Genomic DNA, 22,431 nt, shown 5'->3' on the forward strand with positions numbered 1-22,431 from the left:
TCAGAACCACATTACACTTTGTGTGAATTCAGTAATGCTTCACATAAATTGCACTGCTGTGGATAGCAACTGTTTAATATAGATAATGTAGTCCCTATCTCCCACAGCGCATAGATGAATGCCTGTCTTCTTGTTGTATTATGTCCCTGCTCCGCCTCTGACATGAATAGTTAACAGAGAGGTGGAGGAGGGACAGAAACCTGAGAGTAACCGCACCCCTCCCTCTCCTCGGCTGGCCAATGGCAGGCTATTTGCAGCTTAGAGTTGAGGGCTGTGAAACTATATAACAGCGGTGCTCTGAATCAGCAAGGAGCCGTAGCTCTCAGATTAAAAATCAACCGCACACTTGTGCAACAGGAAATTATACACCATTTCGAGCAAAATCTCTGCATCAAAATCAACAGCAGCAATGAAGACAATACTGGCAACTCTGACTCTCTGCCTGGTGGTGCTCACCGGCACAGGTTTCCCTTTGGAGAAGAAAGGGGGCTCATCCTCCGGCAGTGCCGCCAAGGAGAAGCGCGTACAGTACGCAGCGTGGGATGACGTGAACGTCATCGCTCACGGCCTGCTGCAGCTGGGCCAGGGGCTGAAGGAGCATGTGGACAAGACCAAAGTCCAGATGAGGGACATTTCCACCAAGCTGAAGGTCTTCAACCGCTCAGTGGCCGAGCTGGGGAAGGAGAGCCAGAAGCTGCGAGTGGAGGGGGAGGCCCTGAAGGCTCGAGCCCATGGACTGGAGGACAGAGAGGGACAGCTGCTCAACGTCACCGCCGAGCTGAGGGAGAAGGCGGAGGAGATGCAACACGAGAGGAGGGCGATGAGCGAGAGGATGAGCCGGCTGGAGGAGAGGGTGGACGGCATGCTGCAGGGAGAAGCTTCGCTGCCCGACACAAGCGCTGGTGCCAAGAACAACAGTGATGCTCGCAACATCCAGGTGAGAATGCGAGTTTATGTTGAGAATTTGTTTGGGAAGGCAGAAGATATTAAGATAAGGGGAGTTAAATAAGTTAGTTTGGGAGGAAAAAAGGGGCTAAATAAGGCTCACCACTGTATGCAAAACATAATTCCTGTACTCATAAATTCAAGATGAGTCTCACAAAGTACAAACTGTTGTTTTATTGCAGCAGATGGTTCAAGGGACTCAAGTCATGTTACTGGATGTACAGTGCGCATGGACCGTTGGTCTTTGTGGGAGCTCAAAGGCACTAAATCAAAATGCACAAAGGGCAAGCAGCGGGTGGTGGGCATGGCGGTGAGTCAGAGCGTGCAGTACGTGCAGGAACATTTTAAAAGGCTACGGAACAAAGAGGTCTGCACGCATCAGCTGTATGAATGTGTGACTAATTTTTCACAGCTGGAACATTTTACAACCTGTAGATTATGGGTTCCATATGGCACAGTCGAACCGGTTTATGTTAGTTGCGCTTTCTTCTAATTTCTCGGTTTACGATGCAGTGTTTGAGCCTGAAAGGCTTCATAGTGGGATGGAAAACCCCGCGCTCCGAGTGTTACATAACATGTCTCTACATACTGATGTGTTTCTCATTAAGGGGTGGAAATGTGCCTATGGTCTATGTCTCGGGTTTTTCAATGAAATCCTGCAAGTGGCCTGTTTGTTGTGTTAATTCTGGTGATGTCATCTAAAATTATATTGCGCCACGGGCACATTTTACGCACAGGCACCGTGTCGAATAAAAGTGATAAAATGCAAAACAAATTAAAATAAAACGTGGTTTCTTTGTTTCATTTTTCTGTCAGCTGATGCTGGAGGGTCAGAACAAACGCATTGACGATCTGATGGAGCGGATCAGACTCCAACAGGAGAAGCTCGACAAGCAGAATGTGCGCATCAGGACCCTGCAGAGTCAGGTGAGGAAGACACGCTAACAGCTTGCAAACACACGCACCTGCATTCACTTTCAAATTTTGTCAAAGTTTCTGCAATCTCATGTTTCGTAACTTCTTTTTTTTTTTTAAAGGTGCAACAGTCACGACAGAGACCATCCTCGCGGAACAGCAACACTGACATGCAAAGTGTCGTCTCCGAGCAACGCGACTCACCATTCGGTAAGTAAAGCGCTCCAAATCCCCTCCTGACACCGTCTTAAATCCACTGGACAAAATCTGACGACAAATGTGGCGAGGCCATCTGTTTAGTGAGGCTATAAAGAAGCTTAAATCACAAGCAATTAAAGTCAAGGAATCTAATCAACTTGGGACAGGCGTCTCTGCTCAGCGTGACGCCAAAATAGGGTGAACTTTTTGCACAAGCTGTGCCTTTTAGCCTGTGAAATCTTACGGGCATTATTCAACTAATACAGGACACCATTAAGACAATTAAATTAGTGAACAATAAAGTAGACATCTTACAAACTGTAAACTATAATATGCATCTTTATTGTTGCCTCTTTCCATCATCAGGACATAAAGTACTGGAAATAAGAAATACAAAATGAAGATAGTCAGAATGAGGCTCAGTTTAGTCACTGGTCCTCATACTGTGGCCTCAAAGGCAGTAAATGATGCCCTGGGTGTGAAGCCATGCCAAGCAGCTGCTGCTTCCATCTGAACGTGACTGCAGTCATAATGAATGCTTTCATCCAGACTTTACTGGACTGGATATACACACGACGGGGGAAGAATTTAAACACATGTTCAGCTTTCTTACCCACTCACTGAAAGCCAGTTTAGCCCTCAAAGAAGACGAAAAGGACGATGGGAGGATTTACTAGATGAAACAGAAATGTATGCAAATTAAAATGGCAGATTTGAATGAATACAGATGAATTAATTGTGGAATAAATTACACAAAACAGTCAAACCTCTGTTTCTGATGGCCATGGATGAGAAGTAGGTGAAAGGTGAACATGGCTGAGGCACGATTTGAGACCAGTCAGTCAGTACAAGTCACAATAAAACCTCAGAGAACTGACATCAGCCGAATTTGAGGAATGAGGAAAGAAACAAGTCTCTCTGGCAATGTTTCAACTGGGGGAAAGTTTGCTTGTGACTGAGGGTGTTTAAGTCAGGTCTCAGAGCTCAACAGGATTACTCACACCGTTCGTTTCTGTGGTGTGTGTGTGTGGGGGGAGGGGGGAGGACCTGGAAATGACGAGGGAAGGCTTTGTACAAATCTAGCATGCAACGTTCCTCAGATTACTGTCCATGTGCCTGAAAAAAAGAGGGAAAATAGGAAACAGTAGTCTATATTTATCTGTGAACTTTGTACAGGTATCCTCCACTGTTTTGAAGACTCTCTCCTCCTCCCCCCCTTTTAAGACGTTTTTGAGTAAAACAAACATTTGTATATCCCTCAAGAATGAGTAACCTTTCCCCTAGATCTGTCAGGGAGTCAGACATCCCTCCTCCTCCTCCTACTCCTCTTCATTCATCCTCTCCTCTCCTCCCCCACCACGACACACAACCCCCCCAACTCCATCTCCACCTTCTCTCAAATTGTAATGAACAAGAAGTGTGCCAAAGTTCAGGAAAACCCCTGACCCCGAGGCAGACCACATCCACAACTGGCCACCAAGAGATCCTACCTCTAGGGAACGGACATGACACACAAACTAGGTTTTTGTGGTTCTGTGGTCAGCTGGTGTGGATGGTCACATTAAAACAATATGCAGGCAAATATACAACAAAAATCCATTAAACATCAGCGAAAAACATTTTGTTGTCGTTTAAAGATATTAAATAGCATCACAAGATGATGTCATCCATGATTATAAAGGGATTACTGGAGAGATGCTATTGGTCCTGTGATCGGGAGTCCCCTGCTTTGTGTTACGGCCTTCTCCGATGTCCCTATACAGCAGCACCCCTCCCCCCCTCTGATCACTCCCCATGCATGCACCAGCCATGCACTCCTGCGTCACCGACTGGCTGCTGTGCATGTGAGGGAGGTGTGACGATCCAGGGAGGAGGGGGTTGAGGAATGTAAAGTGTAGTAGTGTGTGCATCGCAATAGCCTGGAAGGCAAGGCAGCCATAAACAGGGATGTCCGCTTGGGAACTGGGAGAAAGGTCATATTTATAACCGAGACACAAGTTGTCACTCTCTCCCTCTTGTTAAGGCTAGGTCAAAGGGTCTGTAGGGTACACATTTATACCTCCAGACTCACAGATAGGCTCACTCCGAACAATAGTCGTTCAGTGTTTGCAGACTTCCTTAGGTGTGAATGGCAGCGGCCCAGCAAACTTACAACCTTAATTATACACTCAACTTTCTATTTTTGTTTACCTTCATCACAACAACAGAGTTCAGGGGAGTAAGGATGAAGCAAAACACACGTGTGAAAAGTGTCATGTAAATAGCATGGCCAGCAGTGTAGTGAGAAGGTGATCGTACTGTTCTCATTACAGTGATACTGTACGGAGCTGGTTGTCTAAACATTGTTTTTTCCCTTCTTCTTCTTCTTCTAGAGATGGCATCAGACTGTCATGAGCTGTTCCTGAGAGGAGAGAGCACAAGCGGGGAATACACCATCCAGCCAATAAATGCAGAGCCCTTTCAAGTGTTCTGTGAGATGACAGCTGGTAAGTGGAGTGAAATTGTTTTCACCTTTGTGTCTTTCTCAGTGCAGGTTAGCTGAGCACTTAGACAATCAGTCACCGACTTTAAACACTGATGTGGTTTGTACAACTTTTTCTAATCGTTCTGTTTCTGTCTTTCTGTCCAGATGGCGGATGGACAGTGATCCAAAGGCGCCAAGATGGCTCAGTTGACTTTGATCAGCAATGGCATGCCTACGAAAAAGGCTTTGGCAGCTTGAATGGTAAATGCTCTTTTGACGTTGATCTCACTCTCACTAACTAAACAGGTGCTGGCCGTCCTAGCCAGGGTCAGATTAGTTCACACAGCATTACTGTCTTTTACAACCACTGGATCAAAGGGCAGGAACCATCCCCCAAAAGCATCTTATCGCTGATACGCTTACGATGGATCAAAGGCAAACAGAAGTCAACACAGCACAAGTCACTGTCTCCACTCTGGGTACATTTCTCACCATTTCTCTTCTTCTCTTTGTCTTCTTCTCTAGGAGAGTTCTGGTTGGGGTTAGAAAAGATCCACTCCATTGCCAAAGATGGCGGCTACATCCTCAACATCATGCTGGCTGACTGGAGCGGTGACTCAGCATCCGTCCGCCTCCCCTTCCAGCTGGGCGGACAGGAAACCAAGTACTCGCTGAAGATTGAGAAGCAAGACGCTTTCAGCCCTTTGGAGAGCTCCCTGGTGACCGACTCCACCACCGGCCTGCCCTTTTCCACCCACGACCAAGACAATGACCAGAAACACGACACCAACTGCGCCAAGCACCTCTCTGGTGAGTTGTAAATGATAATCACAATCATAAATGCCTCCGTTAGTTTATTTTCCAGTTTGGGACCTAACATGATTTTGTCCTTTGTCTTGCCAGGTGGCTGGTGGTTCAGTAACTGCGGTCGCTCCAACCTGAACGGTAGATACTTCCAGAGCCCTCCTCCAAAGCAGCGGGACCAGAGGAAGCAGAGCATCTTCTGGAAGACCTGGAGGGGCCGCTACTATCCTCTGAAGTCCAGCAGGATGATGATCGCCCCCGCTGTGATCGTGAACAAGGCATAAAGAATAGAAAAGAGACAAAAAGAAAAAGTCGAGACAAAGACGAGGGGGAGAAAGACGTACATTTTTGGACCGTTCTTTCTTTTCTTGGTGCTTGGTTGATGAGTTAGAGGTTTCCATTTTCCCTGGTTGTCTCCCTGCGAGGAAGAGCTCACACTAGAGCCAAGGCCCTCAAAATAGAAGCAAAAATAACTCACATTAATGAGTTTCAGGTTTCCACTGCTCTGTTCTCCGAGAGACGAGCAGATTCCTCCCCTGCACCTAGAGCCACAGATGGAAAAAGGGACAAAAAAAAAAAACCCCGAGCTTGCAGTGGAAAGTTTTCCGTATGCCGTACTATTGCAGTTGATCCCATCTGTTGGCACGAAGCAGGGGCCCCTAGTCAGGAGAGAATCACAGGGCGAGTCCCGGCCCATCCGCTGTGCTCTAAGCCACAAAAGATTTCCAACAAGTAGAGACGCATCACCAGATATGTGGTGTCAACTGTATGTGGGCTGCTGTTGAGCTTGAATGTGGTTTTGTAGCAAGTAAACTGCACTGTCAGCTCAAAACAGATTCAGAATCGCTTGTAAAGGGTGCATGTAGGAGTGAAATGCAGGTGGATTAAAAACCCAATGGAGCGGACCAAGTAAATGACTTATTTTGTCATTTTCCACTTAGAATGATGAGATTCATGTTCAAAAGCATTATGTAAAGTTATAAATCACTGTAAACTGTGTTCAGACTGATGTTGGGGCAATGAAAACCATTCCAGCCTTGTGTACAATGTATTTTCTGTCTGCAATTTTGAATGAAATTAAGCATATTCTTCGCTGACTTAAATTTTCTGTGGAGATTTTGGTGATATTGAGTCATATTGACTTATTTCAATACGAGAGGCATGGTTTGTACATAGTGTATGAAGGAATGTCGTCAGAAATGTAATGTTACTGATTCGTTGTGACATTGTTGTCTCTGTGACTTGAAGGTTTTGCTATTGTAGATGTTCCCTTTCCTTATTTAAATGCTAAAGAATCAATATATATATATATATATATTTCCGGTGCTACCTGTTTGTAATTTATATTGTCCTTGTCGTGTTTGCCAGATGTAAAATTGTTTTTTAAGAGACTTTAACCGTCGTCGGGGCCATAGTGAGCCAATAAAATTGATTTAAACTATTATTGCTTTTTGTCCGTCTCTTCTGTGTGACTTTGACAGTATTCACCAGTTTGCAACAAATACAACTTAACTGATAACAGAACTGAAACAGAAATTATATCACAGAAGCAAATAATTGGTTCAGAAAATATTGGTATTTTTTTTTATACTGTATCGATTTTAAAAACATTACATTTTAATATTATAGCTACATGCAGAAATTTGTGGTAGACAGTGGCTAAGATTGCACAAAAAGAAGTGCTATGATTTGGATGTTAAACAGGGACTATGAAAAATGCTTCGAACTCACTGTTCTGATAGCGTGCAACATAAACATATGAAAAATGTGTTCACAAGTAGAGTCAAGATAAGTGGGCAGGGTTATACTCAAGCAACGTGTTTATCATCAAATGCAAGCTAATTACCCTCAAAAGAAGAAGTGTTACAGTTGCCAAACTTGTTCCCCATTACTGGTGGAAAAATACATTTTATGAAGAATGGTTAGTTTAATTTGTGGTTTACAATCAAGATATGCGTTTTGATTTATTTTTAAGATTTGTAAAATAATCCTCTCCGATCGATTGAACATGTCACTCTTTATCAATCCAACTAAATCCGTCTGGATAGCGAGACTTTCTCTGTAAACCCCCTGCAGTCCCAAACCCACAGAGTGGAGCCGAGCCTTTTCACTGAGCCACAAGTGGCAGATCTCTTCAATCTTTTTAGCAGATTAGATATGTTACGTGGGAGCAAACCTCAGGAGCTTCAAAGTGTCAGCTTTGATTTTTCAGGTTACCACTTTGTGATTCCTTGGTTGGGCTTAATGTTAAAAGTGTTTCATCCCTACTGATCCGCCTGGCTCGGGATCAACCTATGTAACACCTGATCTGATGGAGTGTGTGCTCTGAACTGACCTCTCCCTCCGAGCGCATCGGTGCAGCCGGTGCCTGGCCGCCACAGTACGCGTTATTTTAAAACATGGGGACAACACTTTGTTACCTGCAGAGGAGAAATGCAGAGCACAGCAGTTTAGTATCCCATCTTCTCCTCATTTTAAATGTTCTCTGAAAGGAACAGGGAGATGCGCTCCTTCGCTTTCTCGATGGTTCATACTGAGGCTCCTCACCGAGCCCGTGTGCGCCGAGGGGATTTATCTGATCCCTGCGGTGCTATCAGATCAAGGTCAGGCATCACTCACCGACTAGGAGGAGAACCCTATTATTAAAAAGGTAACCATGGCAACAAAGAGAGGCGGCAGAAGAGCCTCGAGCACATGCGGCTTCACTTGGTGTGGAGTGCTTGAAAAGCCCTCGTTGTTGCAGCAGTGGTGGCGCTTTGGTCAGGTGCTGCTGATGTGAATAAGACCAAACATGCTGCGATCATATGACATGCATGAATAAGAACACGGCAGGAACAGAGAGCATGTGATTGATTCATACATTTATTCATTATCATGTACAAATTGAATTCCGGTGGTACAAAGCTGTTGTAAGACTCCAGTGCTCACCCTCCTGTTGTCTTTATTGCAGTAAAAAAAGGAAATACCAGCATGATCAAGAGTCAAGAGGTACTTTGGCAAATATAAATTATGTGTTAAGAAGGCAAGCAGACATCTCGAGAAATGTAATGTGAGGGGAAAGAACGGCGCAAAAATATCAATGAGCGGCCGGCTCATGTCAGCAGCACGCATTTAAAAAAAAAGAAAAAAGAATAAAAATCCATAAAATATTTAATTTTAAACAACACACAGTTAAAACAAGTGGACAGCAGAAGAGTCTCAGTGTTCTTCCTTTCTTCATCGTTACACAAACCACGAGATACGGACTCACAGCATGTATGGAGGATATTGCAATTCTGTGTGTGCGCTTGTGAGTGTATGTATCTTACATATGTATAGTGTGTGAGCTCACGTCTGCGATTATGCGTATAGTATTCCATTTCATATCTGTGAACTGTAGTCCCATTCCTTCCACTGACTCAAGTCAATAAAACAGCGCGAAGAGCGGGGGGGGGGGGGGGAAACAACACGATAACATTTGGCAAAAACCCATCATGGTTGCAGAGGTGAGGACGCGGGTGAGCGATGATGAGTCAATGTGACACAGCCTGCTAATATTTCTCCTTGTCTTTGTTCGGCTTTCAGGGTGAGACACCAAATCTCTGTGCTCGTAACCCCTACCCCAGACTGTACACAGGGTGTGGGGGGGGGGGGGGGCATGGAGGAGACAGCGCAAACAAGCGAGTAACAACACGAGACAGACCGAGCGAAAGAGGGAAGTGTAGTGGAAAGGCTATGTGACTAGTTCATAGGAGAGAGTGGCTCGTGGCTGCAGAGCGTGTGACGCTCTCTCGATGACAGGGTGAACAGTTGGACACTGGGGGTTTGGGGGGGAGAGGGGAGGAGAGTAAAGGTGGGCGGTGAGCTGGAGGGGTAAAAGGAGGACAGAGGGGGAAACTAGACTTCACTTCTCCCCTGTTGTTTCATTTCAGAGGTATTGTTGTAGAAAGTGCAGCAGCATTATCTCGTAGTGCTCTCCAGACTCAGGGCAGCGAATGCTGTGTCGCTCGTTGGGGTAAACCTGAAAAATGGAAATAGGGCAACCACGTTACAGACTGATGTGTGATACATGTATGTATCCAGTAAAATCAACATAACATAACAAGTGGTATTCTTCATATATATATATATATAACCCTAAAATTGTTTTTTTTTTTACTACCATTTAACATTAGAGCGGTCTAAGGCAATACACAAAACACATTTGTTGTTGGTTTTGTGCATTTTTGTGGTGCAGAGATAATAACAAAAACATTTATGATGAAAAGTTATGTAGATTATGTCCCCCTCGTATGAAGCATTCATATAACAACTTTAAGAAATGTGTTAAGTGGGTAGAAGGCGGCTTGTGATGCTAACCTGAAGCTGATAGGGCTTCCCAGCACGGATTATCTGTGACACGAGGAAGTTGGTGTGGAAAAAGTGCACATTCTCATCTAGAAATCCATGTAGAATCAGCAGACGGTTGGGTCTGGAATGACAAGGAACACATGGTTACAATATGATGGGCTTCCATACACGAGTAAGACAAACCATTAAAACACATTAATCCAGCCACCATTAATCCCTTCATGATTGTAAAACAGGAAAAGCCGAAATAAAAAACAGAAACTGTAAAATACTGCAGCTGCAGGGCTTCAGACTCTAGTTTCACTCCAGCATCATAGAGCAGTGCTCCAACATGCTGTTTGTCAGGCCCTCAGGGCTTCCTTAGCCTGCCACTTGTAAATCCTAATTTCACTTTTCTACATTTTAATAACAGCTGTTATAAAGAGATTCGCAATGCAGATCACCAACGTGTCCACACCTGAAAGAAAGAAAATACCAGCTCCACGGCATGGACATGTTTTCATAAAGCATTGTTTTCACATTTTAGGTTCAGGACCATCATGACCCCAGCACAAATATTTGGTGGAAGAATGGCATCCCCCATGTGTAAGAGGGAATGCCCAAATCATCAATCACGTGTCAGGGGCTTTCAAAGAATTTGACAGGAAATACGTGTCATCATGAAAACACGTACAGATATCTATGCACCTTGGTTTGAATAACTCCTGAAATATTTAGAAGTTTCAAGCACTAAACTTATAAAATTGTTAAAAAAAGTGTGTGTACTGACTCGCTGGGCAGCTTGTCCACGTGCAGAGCCACAGAGCCCTCCTCGTAGCCCTGCTGGTTGTTCTCGGGCACGTCCATGTAGCGCTCTGTGTAGCCGGTGTCGTACGCCATCCACACAGTCACCGGGGCTCCGGCAATGGCCAACTGACAGGGAAGCACAGCGTAGTCAGAAGAATAAAACACTGTATCTTACTCTGGAGAGCAACTCACGAGAAGAAGGTGGTTGCTTAGATTTACTGTATGATTCTAAAGTATATGCTCAGTATATTTTGATGTTTTTGGCGCAGTTTGATATACATTTAGCAAATAAAACACATTGGAATATTAAACTTTCGATCCCTGTAACTCACAGAATTATCTGTGAATATACTTACTGAAGAAAGGTTATGAACAAACACATTGTGCAACACAGACACCATGTGGATGTAAGCTGCAACTACATCGCAAGTTCAAACTTTGAGATCAAATACTTCAGGAATTAAGCAATGAATTCTGTGCATGCTGTGGTGATACACTACTATGCTCACTCACAGAATGAGTGTGTGAGTGTATGGTTTAAGGATAAAGGAAGCGTCCCAACCTTGAAGACGTTGGGTCGCTGAATGAGGCCCATGAGAGAGAGGAAACCTCCGTAGGACCAGCCGTGAATGGCAACACGGCTCAGGTCCACAAATTTAAACTTCTCCGCCACATACTGCAGCCCCTCCACCTGGTCTTCGATCTCCACCTGACCCTGAAGAGACAAGTGTTCATTAGAGTGTTTTATGGCATTCCATCATGTTAAATTACAATCGATTTCTTCGACTGAATGGATTTAATACTTTACCATTTTGTTTTTCAGAGCTCCTTCAAATTCAAGGCCCCTCTGACAGGAACCCCTCCCATCAATGACGACCACAGCGTAGCCCAGAGACGCCAGCGTGTTCAGACGGAGGTACTTCATCCCCTTGAAGGAGTTGTTCACCAGCTGCACCTGAATACGTACACAAAATGTTGTTTTTTAATCTACACTGTCATACAGATTTAAAGCTACATTTTGTGAACACTAAATATTGATAACATCCCAATCCCAGATTAAACTGAATGTGTATCCACGGACCTGTGGGCCTCCGTACACAAAGAGAACCGTGGGGTGTTTCCTGCCAGGCTGCAGGTTGTGAGGCTTGTACACCATCCCGTGAAGCTGGAAGCCCGACTTCCCTGGAAAGTCAAAAATCTCCGGTGGATTGTAATCTCCCGGGCAACCTGGAAGACACATGAACACACGTGTTCGTTAGGTTAGCATGTTCTCAAACTATCAGGGATCAACTCCTCGGGGAACTTTAAAGGGATGAGTCAGCAAAACCACACACGAAAGCACGCAAATTACAAGTGCACTGCATATTTTTTTGTTGATTAAAAAAAACAACACTTGTATTTGTTTTACACAGTAAAAATAAATGGACCAAATAAGTGATTTGGCATTAGATTGTGATACATTTTCTTTTGGAAAGTTAGTGATACTCTGGAACCAGTACTGCAATATGTCTTACTGCAATATGTCTTGCAGTACTGGGGTTGGTACAGGATTATTTGTCCTTTACAGCTGACATTTAAATTCTGAAACTGTTCTGCTTTCCCATTCTTCTACTTCCAAAATAGGGTGTTTAATTGAGAGTTAATAGCACCAACATGCGCCGTGACTCTAGGGGGGACCCCTGTATCATGCTATGTTCACACTACCAGCGAAAAAAGCAACAAAACAGCCAAGAGTAGCCAGCTCCATTGTCACTGAGCCCTTTTAAGTGTTGTCCAAGCGCTCATTAATGTAGCTTTTAACGAAACACAATGAAATGTGTCGAGCGTCAATTTGTAGCTTCATGTCACCGGCTTCCCTTGAAAAAGACTTGCTCGTGTTTGAGCAGCACATTATCGGATTGCTGTCAGGATTGTCTGGAGGACCGAACTGTGGATCGAACTGACTGTCCTTGATTTAATCAAAGCCAGACCTCCCCTCTCCCCTACAGACTCCATTGATTGTTCCAAAAATAAAAGCACAGACTGTCGTGGGGAACCTTCAAACGTGGCCAGACTGCTCTCTAAGAAAAACTGAGCGAGTCCAATAATGTAAACACAAACTCTGTCACGTGCTGTTTACCTGGTGACTCCATCATGCTGGCCCAGAATTCAGGTAGCACGTGTAGTGGGTCACCCTCTGAGCTGGTCAGTTTGTAGACGTGGACACATGGAGGCGTACTCACATTACTGTAGTGGCTGACAAAAAAGTCAAAGTTCTGCAGAATAAGAGAAGGGAGAGAGTTGCAAAATATATTAAAATAAAGAATTATGTACAAAACAGAGCCGACAAAGAAGGAAGGGAAAGGCTGAGGGAGGAATTATAATGCAACACCACATGCTACAAGGATCTGAGTTAAAGCCCAACATGAGCCACCGTCAATGTAAAATACATTCATCCCTTATACTGCAGATTCATCCAAACTATGCCTTTGACAGCTTTTTTTTTTTTTCCACATTGTGAAGAGAGCAATATCTCAACAACATTGTGGGCTGTTATGAATATGGATAAACGAACATCTGGATGAGAAAATAAATGAATGGACTAATGACATGCGCAGGTATGTATTTGGATGAGTGGTTTACCTGACTGACGGAGCAGCTATGAGAGAAGCCAGGCTTGGTTAGTCTGACCACATCTCCAGGTGAGTCATAGCTGACCACGTAGAGGTGGTGCTCCAGAGGAGTGTCTCTGGTGCCCTGGAAGTACACCAACTCCGATGCCTCATTCACCCAAATCTAACAAAAGGGAGAAACATTAAAAGGACAATGAAAAGACAATAGCAGTGAGGCCGAGGCATGATGCTGAGACGTACTATAAAGACATGATGGAGCCACTGACATATCAACTTAGTTCTGTATCACTCGTGTTTTAATGTTGAACCCGAGCATGTTGGGAGGAAAAAAACATTTGAGAAACTCTGCAGTTGAGCTCACTGCATTTAAATACATTTATAAAGCTAACCTTGGAACCATGTCTTGCCAGCACCTCCCATTCTCCACTGGTCAATGTAACCTCCTCCTTGATTGCACATTTGAAGTCTCCTGGAGAAAACAGATAACCGAATCAACATGCTCCTCGACACACCGGAACACTGACGTGAAACCATGAATATTTGATAGGAAAACGTCAAAGAAATGAAGGAGCATGTGCTAGTTGTTCACCCTCTGTGTGTTGGTAGTCCTCCGTCCAACGGTGGCAGCCCGGTTGTAACGGGGAGGTGATTTTATACAGATGGCTGAAACCCGTTTTAGACTCGTTTACCCAAATGAAAGTAAACTCATCTTCTGCCGTTTGAATAAAAGGATAGAATATATCATGAACCTGCACAAAAGAGAAGAACAGTCAGTTACTGAATCCTTGAAGCATTCACAACCGTAACAATTCGTTGATTATAAAACATCACAGACATTAGTTTAAGGGTACCGCGTGGAAAGACCTACATTGATCCAGATGTCTGTAGTCTCTTCATAGATTATGTACGGCTGTGTGTTACTGGGCACGGCCTCCAGACTCTCCTGCCTCTGAGCTGGGTCATCTGTGACCGGGATGAAGAGGGCTGGAGGCAGCAGGACCAGCTGTAGTTTTCTCTGACTGCGGTCCAGTAGCACCGCCCAGCCACTAGAGCGACACGGAGCAGACGGAACTCAGAAGATCGCATTAGAAGAAATCATAAACAGAAGCATCTTGTCCAGTCAAGGTGCGGTCGATACCGCAGTTTAGGAGACGTGGTTCAGCGTGAGTTCAACAATGCACAGTGATACATTTTGAACAGAGAGTTTGGTTCAAATACCCAAACCGTCGCAGCCGTTACTATCTGTGTCCACATGTTTCCCAATTCATGTCACTATATTAGTCCCAATACCAGGCTGTATACCTTCTGGTGGTATGTATTTTGAGAATAACCGCACTCACTATTTGCCGTCACTCGTCCAGCCTACTCTGGCGATGTATTCTGTCCCAGGAAACAAGGAGGTGAAGGGGACGACCAGTTCTTTGTCTTGTGTGCTCACAATCTGTAATTACAACCATGAACACACATTAGGAACGCCTGAATATGATTTTGAAGAAGCGAAGAAGCAAAAAAGACAAAGACCGGCAGTGAAAGACTCACTCTTCCCTGGTGGTCCGTCTTGATCTCTGCCAGTTTGAGGGTAGCCTGGGGATTTTTGCTACCTGTAAGTAAAGACGTAAGGAAAATGTAAAATGATAGAAATTCATTTTTTACATTTAACTGCTGTGTGCACACAGTGTAGGCAGCACTGACCTGTACGGGGATATCTGTATGCGTCTGCTTTACGCTCCTCCAGTGCCGGAGATGGAACATGAATAATCTCTACCTCCGTCTCATCCACCTCTTCATACAGCAGGTACACCGTTTTACCTCCGTTAGGGTCTGACAGGGGGATAAAAAAACTGTTTTGGGGGAAGTGTATACAGAAAATAGTGGATGCAAACTCAAAATGAACTAATTTCATAGATGGAGGTAAAACTATTTTTTTTAAAACAGGTATAAAAAATACCTTCCACTGCCGAGGGACTCCACCAGTAACCGGTGAAACGGTCAAACTCTTCTTGGATGACAAATGTTGCTACACCTGCAGACTTGGGGTCCTCCTTTACATTATCCACACCTGGAGAAAGGTAAGTAGTATGAGATGATGATGAAAATACAGGGGAAATCGAACAATTGTTGTTCTTTTGTAATTTAAAGAGGATACTCGAGCATGTAAAGCTACTTATTGCGCGACATTTTATTGCCTCCAGACCTTTGTGGCAGTAAGTGAGTCTCCTTTCCTCGCCAGTCTTAATGTGGGCTATCCACAGGTCATTATTGTTGATGAAGGCTAAGAAGTCAGGGTCTCCAGGGCAGATCTTGGGGTCCATGCGGGTCCCTGAGCACTGGGTCTTGATCTCCACGGGCTTTACAGGAGCAGACTGCTAAAAGCAACATACACAATCTTAGTGCAAGGCAAGCGGAAGACGAGAGACCTGTCTGATGCAAGGATGGTCTTCACTGAAGACATGAAAAGGTACACTAGCCACAGTGAGGTGCTGAGATTAGAATTATAACTCAATCTCCCTAAATAATTTAACCCTCCACTCATTTAAAGTAGCTTATCAAAGCTACTAAAGGCACAAACACGAAGGAACAATCACAACGCAAAGGGGGTCAAATTTAATGAGACACTTAAAACAATCTTGATCAGTATCCCAGGTTCAACCCTGCAGCTCAAAGTGGACGACGAAGAGGACGACGAAGAGGACGACTGTGACAAACATAACACAACATTTGCTATACAGACACTATAGGTTAAAAGATTGCTTTAGAGCGTATTTGGCATCTCTGAGACAGCCGGAAGGCTGGCCTATAGAAAAGGGTAATATGGTATTTTGATCATCTTGCCTCTCATAACATCGTTTGCATTGCATGATGAATATGATACCACTAGCAGACCAGCAGTGATACAGATTCAACATTTACAATCACAATTATTATAAATACAATAAAACGCACAGCTCTCAGCTGTCCCGAGTATCTAAGAATTCCAAATTGAAGACAAAAACAGCCGTGTACTCACTATGAAGCCGTTGCTGCCTCCGTCCTGACAGTAGAAGAGGCTATTGCTGGCCTGAAAGAGGAACAGGCCGGTCTGGGCATGATAGTCATAGGAGGTGATACCGAAGGCTCCGAGGCGTTTGCGCTCTCTCAGCAACTCCTCCTCTCGAGAGTAGGCCCCCTGGTGCGGTGTGGCCTTAAAGAACAGTCAGATGTAAGCAGATGTAAACAGAACCACATTCAACTGACCCATCACCCCAAGATCATAGAACCGCACAATGGTTGTACAGTGCGAGCATTCCTCTCATAGTTTATACCACGGTGATTTCACCACACCTTCAGCGACTGCTTATCTCAAAGTAGTGCTATTTGATACCGGCCCTGCACGATCGGGAGGAGAAGAAGGGGAATTCACCTGAAAGTGATCCAGCATCTGCTTCCATGACAACACCAAGAGGGCCTCTTTTCGGACCTTCTTGGGGATTTCTGAGTAGAGTAGTGAGTTCTCTCTGCTTCCATAAGGCATTCCTAGTACGCACACGGAAAAGAAACAAAAGGCCTTTTCAACAACAACAACTGGTGCTAGAGTGGAAAAGGAGAAATTCTGACACAGTGATTGTTTTTAATATCACGAGGCAATCATATTCTGCCCCATCGTCACGCATCAATCAGCTTACCGAGGTAGTACAAGCGGTGGGAGTGGGGTCCGTTCTCATCCTTCTTCTGCACGAACTGGAAATCGTGGGGAGCCTTGTTGGCGATCATGCCAGAGTACTTCCTGCTACAGTGGATGATGTCACGGAGGCCCTCCCACGTGTGTTTCTCCACAAAGAACTGAGACGGGACATCCTCCATCTCAACCACCTCTGTGCTGTCCGAAAGGCCGTCCACAGCCGTCATGCTCACTGTCACACAGCTGGATGTGGACATTAGAAAGATTATGGTGAGAGGTGCAGGAACCCAGACACAACTGCACTTATGAATTCCTTTCATGGTTAAGATTGTTTATTCATACATCTTCCTAAACATCAAAGCAGTTAAAAGGAGATAACATGAACCCTTTACTGTACCTTTTCCAGATACCCTCTTTATTGTCACAAAGTTTTACCTTCTTGACTCTATGCATTCACCGGTCAGCACACCTCACTCCAATATCGTAACCTATGAACAAAGTACAGTACTAAGATCTTTCAAAATAGAAAACTAACGGAGTAAACAGGGGCACAGACTTATTATGACAGTAGGTAGACACATTTCTTTCTCCTTTCTTCACTGATGAGACATTCGTGACTGGGGGACAGTTTGACTACAACACAATGTGCCTCAAAGACAAGAGGAAAAACAGAAATCATTCATGAAGACTTTTAAGAATATTGACTCAGAAACATGGAGCCATACGGCCATAACTACAGACCAGATTGACACAAAGGGATTGTAATTCCTGTTAAATCTCTCATGTGTTGGATGGATATGTACGGATGAAGTACAGGGAATACCTCACATTCCTCCCTTTATCCTTCTGTGTTGGGGAAAGGATTAGCATGACGCACACCGTGTTAAAGAAGTAGTGGCAGATTGGTCAGGTACTGTGGTGAGGCACCTTAACTCACAACAAATACAACCAGCATAATACCTCATCTTGAGTCACCAGCTGAAGAGTCAATCCAACAACAACCAGTATCACAGGTTAAACTGTCACCTGGTACCCACTAGGGGTATCTGTGTAAGGAGTGGGATGATAGTGTATTTACGGATGGAGATTAACCAAAATGTTCAGATCTGACTATTTCTGTGCCTGTACAAGAAGTAGAGTGTCTATAATACTGATTGTATTCCCCTGCACAGTAAACGTTAACTTAACCTCTGTGTTACTATGTAAAATATGTTAAATGGAAAGAATTACGCTGCAACTTGTAACGGTATAACGTTACACGAAAAGGCCCCATTTTGTCTCTGCGGGGTTACTCAATGGTCAATAGCAATCTTATTTTAAGAGGTGTGTAACAGGTCGGGTGGAATAGTAAAATACCGGAGACGTTAATGTGATCGGTTAGCTAGCTTACAATAGAGCTTTGTTCTCAGAATTCAACTACTCATTCAGACCGGGGGAAAACACCGGTACATTCATTTGTGTTCACATTTTAAACGGTACGAACGTTGGTTATAATTGGCAGTGAATGGCGAAACCCCAGCTTGTTAGGAAATGACAGTTAACAAACTGCGACTTGAAAAAAACTAATCTAAGTTAGCTACATTTTGACATGACAGACCTCTTCTATCAGTTTTGCTCTTGAAGCTAACTAGCGGTAGCTACCCGTTAGCTACCGAGCTGGAAGCTAGCGAGCAGCTAACTAGCGGCTGCTGGATTTCTGGAAAAACAGACGCTTTATCGCCAGTCACGACAGAACAAGCTGAAATTAAGAAGAATACTTACCAATCTGGCCACTGTTTCTTTAATCAGGTTCTGGATTGTATTAGCTTGGTGACAATAAAAAGATTGTGCAACTGCTAGAGGTTGAATCCATGGCCCAGAGCGGCCACACACAACATGTAGCTGAGCGAGAGAGAGGAGGAACCTTAGACCTGATGGAGTTCACACCGGTACTCTTTCAGAGCCGCACAGCCGCTCTGAGGAGGCGTCAGTGATGGTCAGTGCTGCGCTGCATGTGGCAGCACTGTTTTATTACCCAAATTGACTGTTTAGAAAATGTATTTCAACATTTCCTACGTACTACTTTTGACGGTGTATAAGCTTGTGTATGTGTGACATTAATGCTCCACTCAGATTAACCGTTGAGACAACCAAAAAAAAACAAAAAGGTTAAAACATGACAGATAAGGTACCAAACCAGTCATTACAGACTAATGAGTAGTTTTCCAATAAACCAATGTGTTTAATCCACTGGTGTGACTCTATCACTTTTGTTTTAATATTTCAATTTCAGATTTTCTGAAATCACTCGATGTCTGTCCTATGGTGAGTTGAAACAATCATGTTTACTGAAATATTCAGGTCTCGTAGTACCAATCACAACATTACAAACCCATTCTGTGTATTCATGAGCCATTTTGAAGCCACTCGTATTGTTTATCAAGACACCTCAAGAGGACAGAAGCTCAAACTCTAACATTACACCCCATACACAAGCATTTGATCTTCATTTTGAAATATTATGCTAAAGAAAGCAAAGCAGACAAGTTCTGTGGAGCAACCGGTTTTTTATTTATACAAAGAACACAGCCATTTTACTTCAGTGGGATGAACCGAGAAGAGTGCGTGGCTCCAATACCAGGGCGACCGTGCTTGACTGGCTTGTAAGTGATGGAGAACTCGCCCAGGTAGTGACCGCACATCTCAGGCTGTGGAGAAGAGGAACATGTTAGTAACAAGATACACGCCTTTGGTGTAGTCACAGCTGCATGTACAGTAATGTGGTAGTTACTGATCATAATCTGAGGTCTGACAAGATTTAAAGCAAAGTATACTTTAAAAAAAAAAAAAAAAAAAAGATTGCTTTGCTTAGTGCATTTGACTGGAGGAGCTAGGGGTCAGTTTAGAAGCTCTAGAAGAAGCTTCAGTTGTCAACACTAGATTGTCTGGTCTTAAACCAATTATTTATCATCACTATTATTCTGTAACATCCGGCCTTTATAACTAATTTATCTAAACACATTATTCTAGGTCTACATTTTACAAACTTAACACACTGCAATTCTTCGGTCAAGATGTCAGACTCTTGTACTCTAGAGATCTATGTGGACCAACTCAAGATGGTTTAACTGACATTTTTGCATGCCTCTTACACAGAGGCATGCCCATTGCCCAAAAGTATCCTTCAGAGTTCTATCAACTTGAGTTGTGCATCAATAATGCGGTTTAATTCAATTTTATTTATATATCCCAATACCACAAATCTGTCTCAGAGGGCTTTACAATCTGTGAAGCATACGACATCCTCTGTCCTTTGACATCGAAAAAGGGAGAAACTCACCCCGCAAAAATCATCATATAAACCCTGTATGACATGCGTTATTTGCAGCAACGCGTCAATGGTTCTGGTTCTGTATTAATAATGGAGCCATTGTTTGATATTGCCTGGCCCGTCAACTGGTCCCGATTGTCGACCTAAAGCATTCTTACACTGACATTAACTAACGGTAGATAGTTTGGTAGACGGGGACAGAACACCACCAACAAGGAACTATAACTTCTAAATGAGACCAACCGTACGCATTGGTGCTTTGAGTTGTGACAGCCGGCTCTGTACACACAAATGCAATATACGACAACCATATAAAGCCTTTTACCTTCTTACATTTATACCAATTATGTTCTACATCCTCCAACAATATTACATTTTGTTGGAACTGCAAGTGATATTGCTTCCCAGGAATGTGCTCTGAGTAATGGAGAGGAGGCCCAAGAAATCTGGAGTTTCAAAGAGTACAAATGTCTCTCCCCACCACCAGACCAACAGCACCTCACCTTGATTTCAACCTGGTTGAAAGTCTTGCCGTTGTACACTCCGACCATGGACCCGACCATCTCAGGCAGGATGACCATGTCCCTCAGGTGGGTCTTCACCACCTCTGGTTTCTCCATGGGGGGAGCCTCTTTCTTTGCCTTGCGCAGGCGCTTCAGGAGGGATTGCTGCTTGCGGCGCAGGCCACGGTTCAGCCTCCTCCTCTGGCGGGCACAGTACAGCTGCATCAGCTGCTCACTACACAGGGAGAGAGGACGGCGCCGTCAATGAGGCCCCTGGTCATCTTTGAAATAAGTGTCAAGTACTTTATAATATGCACAATAGTGGGTTTGGTCATCTCACAGTCACTTCAATTGAAGTGTGTGCATCAGGTTGATGATTAAGGAATGTGTGGTCTACTCAGCTCCGGCACACAATGATAATACACCTTTATTTAACTCTGATCTTAACGTGATGGACTGAAAAGCTCTCAATACTCATACTTGAGCAACAACAATAACAACAACCTCTTAGGGGCTGATCGTGGGACTTTATCAATGGGAGGAAAGCTAAGATTTACACTGATAAGCAAAGTGAGTTCACACACAAGTGGAGTTTGGAAAAGGTTATATACTGGCTCCAGCTGACCACCATGAAGCATCAACTGCTCCAGCTCAGTAGTGTTTCATGTTTCACTTACTAGGACATGTCCAGAAGCTGGTCCAGGTCCACACCTCTGTAGGTGAACTTCCTGAAGGTACGCTTCTTCTTGATCTCGGTATCTGCCTGAAAGAGAGACACACAACATCCCACTTAAGTATACAGCTCGCGTGAACATAACCTGAATTCATTGCCACTGATTAACATGGACGAAAGCGCGTATTAACCCTCGCTCGAACCTACAATGACATGATAATTATGTAATATTTAGTGACGGGAACAGAACCACCGGGTTAGCTTAGCCACAGACGGCTATAGCTAACACAGCGCCTTTAAGCACACATTTATCTGTCACTCTGAGCAACGATTTAAGACTGAATGGCCAGCGAACGCGTGAAGCTGTCGGATGACATAGCCAGCCATCCTCATTAGTTACTTTACAGTTCAGATGCATTCAGATTGTATTTTGGAAAGCTTCTCAAACAGTTATACACCTACCATCTTGCCTGAAGTTCCGTGAGAAAAGAACGGGCAGAAGTCTCGTTAGGCCTAATATCGCGCGATTTCAGGCAAACATCCGGTGGTGTTTTCCGGCGGTAGTTCGCACTGTGAACAGCAGGTGGTGCGGTTGTGCAAAAAACGCCAGTTTTTATTACAGTTTCAAGTTTCTTACCAACGTGTCCACTTTTTTATTATCTTGTTGAGTACTGTAGCTGCACAGCGTTAGTTCTACAAATCAAGAGGAAGGAAAACTAAAACTAAACAGGACAAAAATGCAGACATGCAGCTTAATAACTCAAGAAGGGAAGAACGGTGGAAAGTACATTCAAGTACTATACTTGTGTAGTCTACAATTTGGATGCACTTTACTTTAGTATTTCCATTTGATGCCACTTTATACTTCTACTCCACTACATTGTTAACTGGTGGATAACGCCTACACTTACCCCCTTAGCATCCGCACTAAAGAGACTTTTCCCCCCAGACTCACTCAAAGATCTCTCCAATATATTTATTTTTCATAATTAAGTACATTTAGCTGATTATCCGTCTTTACTTTTACTTAAGTCAAACTTTGACTGCTTGTAATTGAGTATTTTTAAATTGTGGTTACTTGTACTTAAAGTATGTAAATACTTCTTCCACCACTGTGACTAATTAATATACATTTATTGAAGTACTGGGACCTTAATTAAGTATTCCCATTTTAAGAGAGACCACCACATTTCAGATAAACATTGTACTTATAACACATTTATCCAATGCCTGT

General features: G+C 43.8%; 3 protein-coding genes across 6 annotated transcripts; 1 reads left to right on the top strand and 2 right to left on the bottom strand.

Annotated features, from left to right (window-relative positions):
• Positions 1 to 409: 409 nt before the first annotated feature.
• Positions 410 to 5,934, top strand: angptl4 (angiopoietin-like 4). The gene is made up of 7 exons (XM_076098177.1): positions 410 to 937; positions 1,762 to 1,872; positions 1,983 to 2,070; positions 4,431 to 4,544; positions 4,688 to 4,783; positions 5,048 to 5,332; positions 5,426 to 5,934. The coding sequence occupies exons 1-7, from the start codon at positions 410 to 412 to the stop codon at positions 5,608 to 5,610; spliced, it is 1,407 nt and encodes a 468-aa protein (XP_075954292.1). The 3' UTR covers positions 5,611 to 5,934.
• Positions 5,935 to 8,170: 2,236 nt separating this feature from the next.
• On the bottom strand, positions 8,171 to 18,626 carry LOC142956397 (dipeptidyl peptidase 9). 4 transcript variants are annotated; one of them, XM_076097961.1, is made up of 21 exons: positions 18,473 to 18,624; positions 17,109 to 17,199; positions 16,716 to 16,954; positions 16,454 to 16,566; positions 16,061 to 16,234; positions 15,248 to 15,416; positions 15,002 to 15,112; positions 14,746 to 14,874; positions 14,593 to 14,654; positions 14,394 to 14,494; positions 13,922 to 14,099; positions 13,643 to 13,802; positions 13,443 to 13,522; positions 13,064 to 13,216; positions 12,561 to 12,696; positions 11,523 to 11,668; positions 11,250 to 11,396; positions 11,004 to 11,156; positions 10,425 to 10,567; positions 9,665 to 9,776; positions 8,171 to 9,326 (listed from the first exon to the last, which is right to left on the bottom strand). In XM_076097961.1, the coding sequence occupies exons 2-21, from the start codon at positions 17,162 to 17,164 to the stop codon at positions 9,234 to 9,236; spliced, it is 2,655 nt and encodes an 884-aa protein (XP_075954076.1). In that variant the 5' UTR covers positions 17,165 to 17,199; positions 18,473 to 18,624; the 3' UTR covers positions 8,171 to 9,233. The 4 variants fall into 4 exon arrangements, with proteins under 4 accessions (XP_075954076.1, XP_075954075.1, XP_075954077.1 ...); XM_076097960.1 differs by having other exon boundaries at positions 15,248 to 15,419; XM_076097962.1 differs by having other exon boundaries at positions 15,248 to 15,419; positions 17,147 to 17,199; positions 18,473 to 18,576.
• Positions 18,627 to 19,237: 611 nt separating this feature from the next.
• Positions 19,238 to 21,726, bottom strand: rps15 (ribosomal protein S15). Its single transcript, XM_076098290.1, has 4 exons — positions 21,660 to 21,726; positions 21,202 to 21,287; positions 20,525 to 20,759; positions 19,238 to 19,398 (listed from the first exon to the last, which is right to left on the bottom strand). The coding sequence occupies exons 1-4, from the start codon at positions 21,660 to 21,662 to the stop codon at positions 19,285 to 19,287; spliced, it is 438 nt and encodes a 145-aa protein (XP_075954405.1). The 5' UTR covers positions 21,663 to 21,726; the 3' UTR covers positions 19,238 to 19,284.
• Positions 21,727 to 22,431: the final 705 nt, after the last annotated feature.

Source organism: Anarhichas minor, unplaced genomic scaffold, assembly GCF_050575085.1.
Source record: "Anarhichas minor isolate MPS153535 unplaced genomic scaffold, ASM5057508v1 ptg000024l, whole genome shotgun sequence".
Taxonomy (NCBI): domain Eukaryota; kingdom Metazoa; phylum Chordata; class Actinopteri; order Perciformes; family Anarhichadidae; genus Anarhichas; species Anarhichas minor.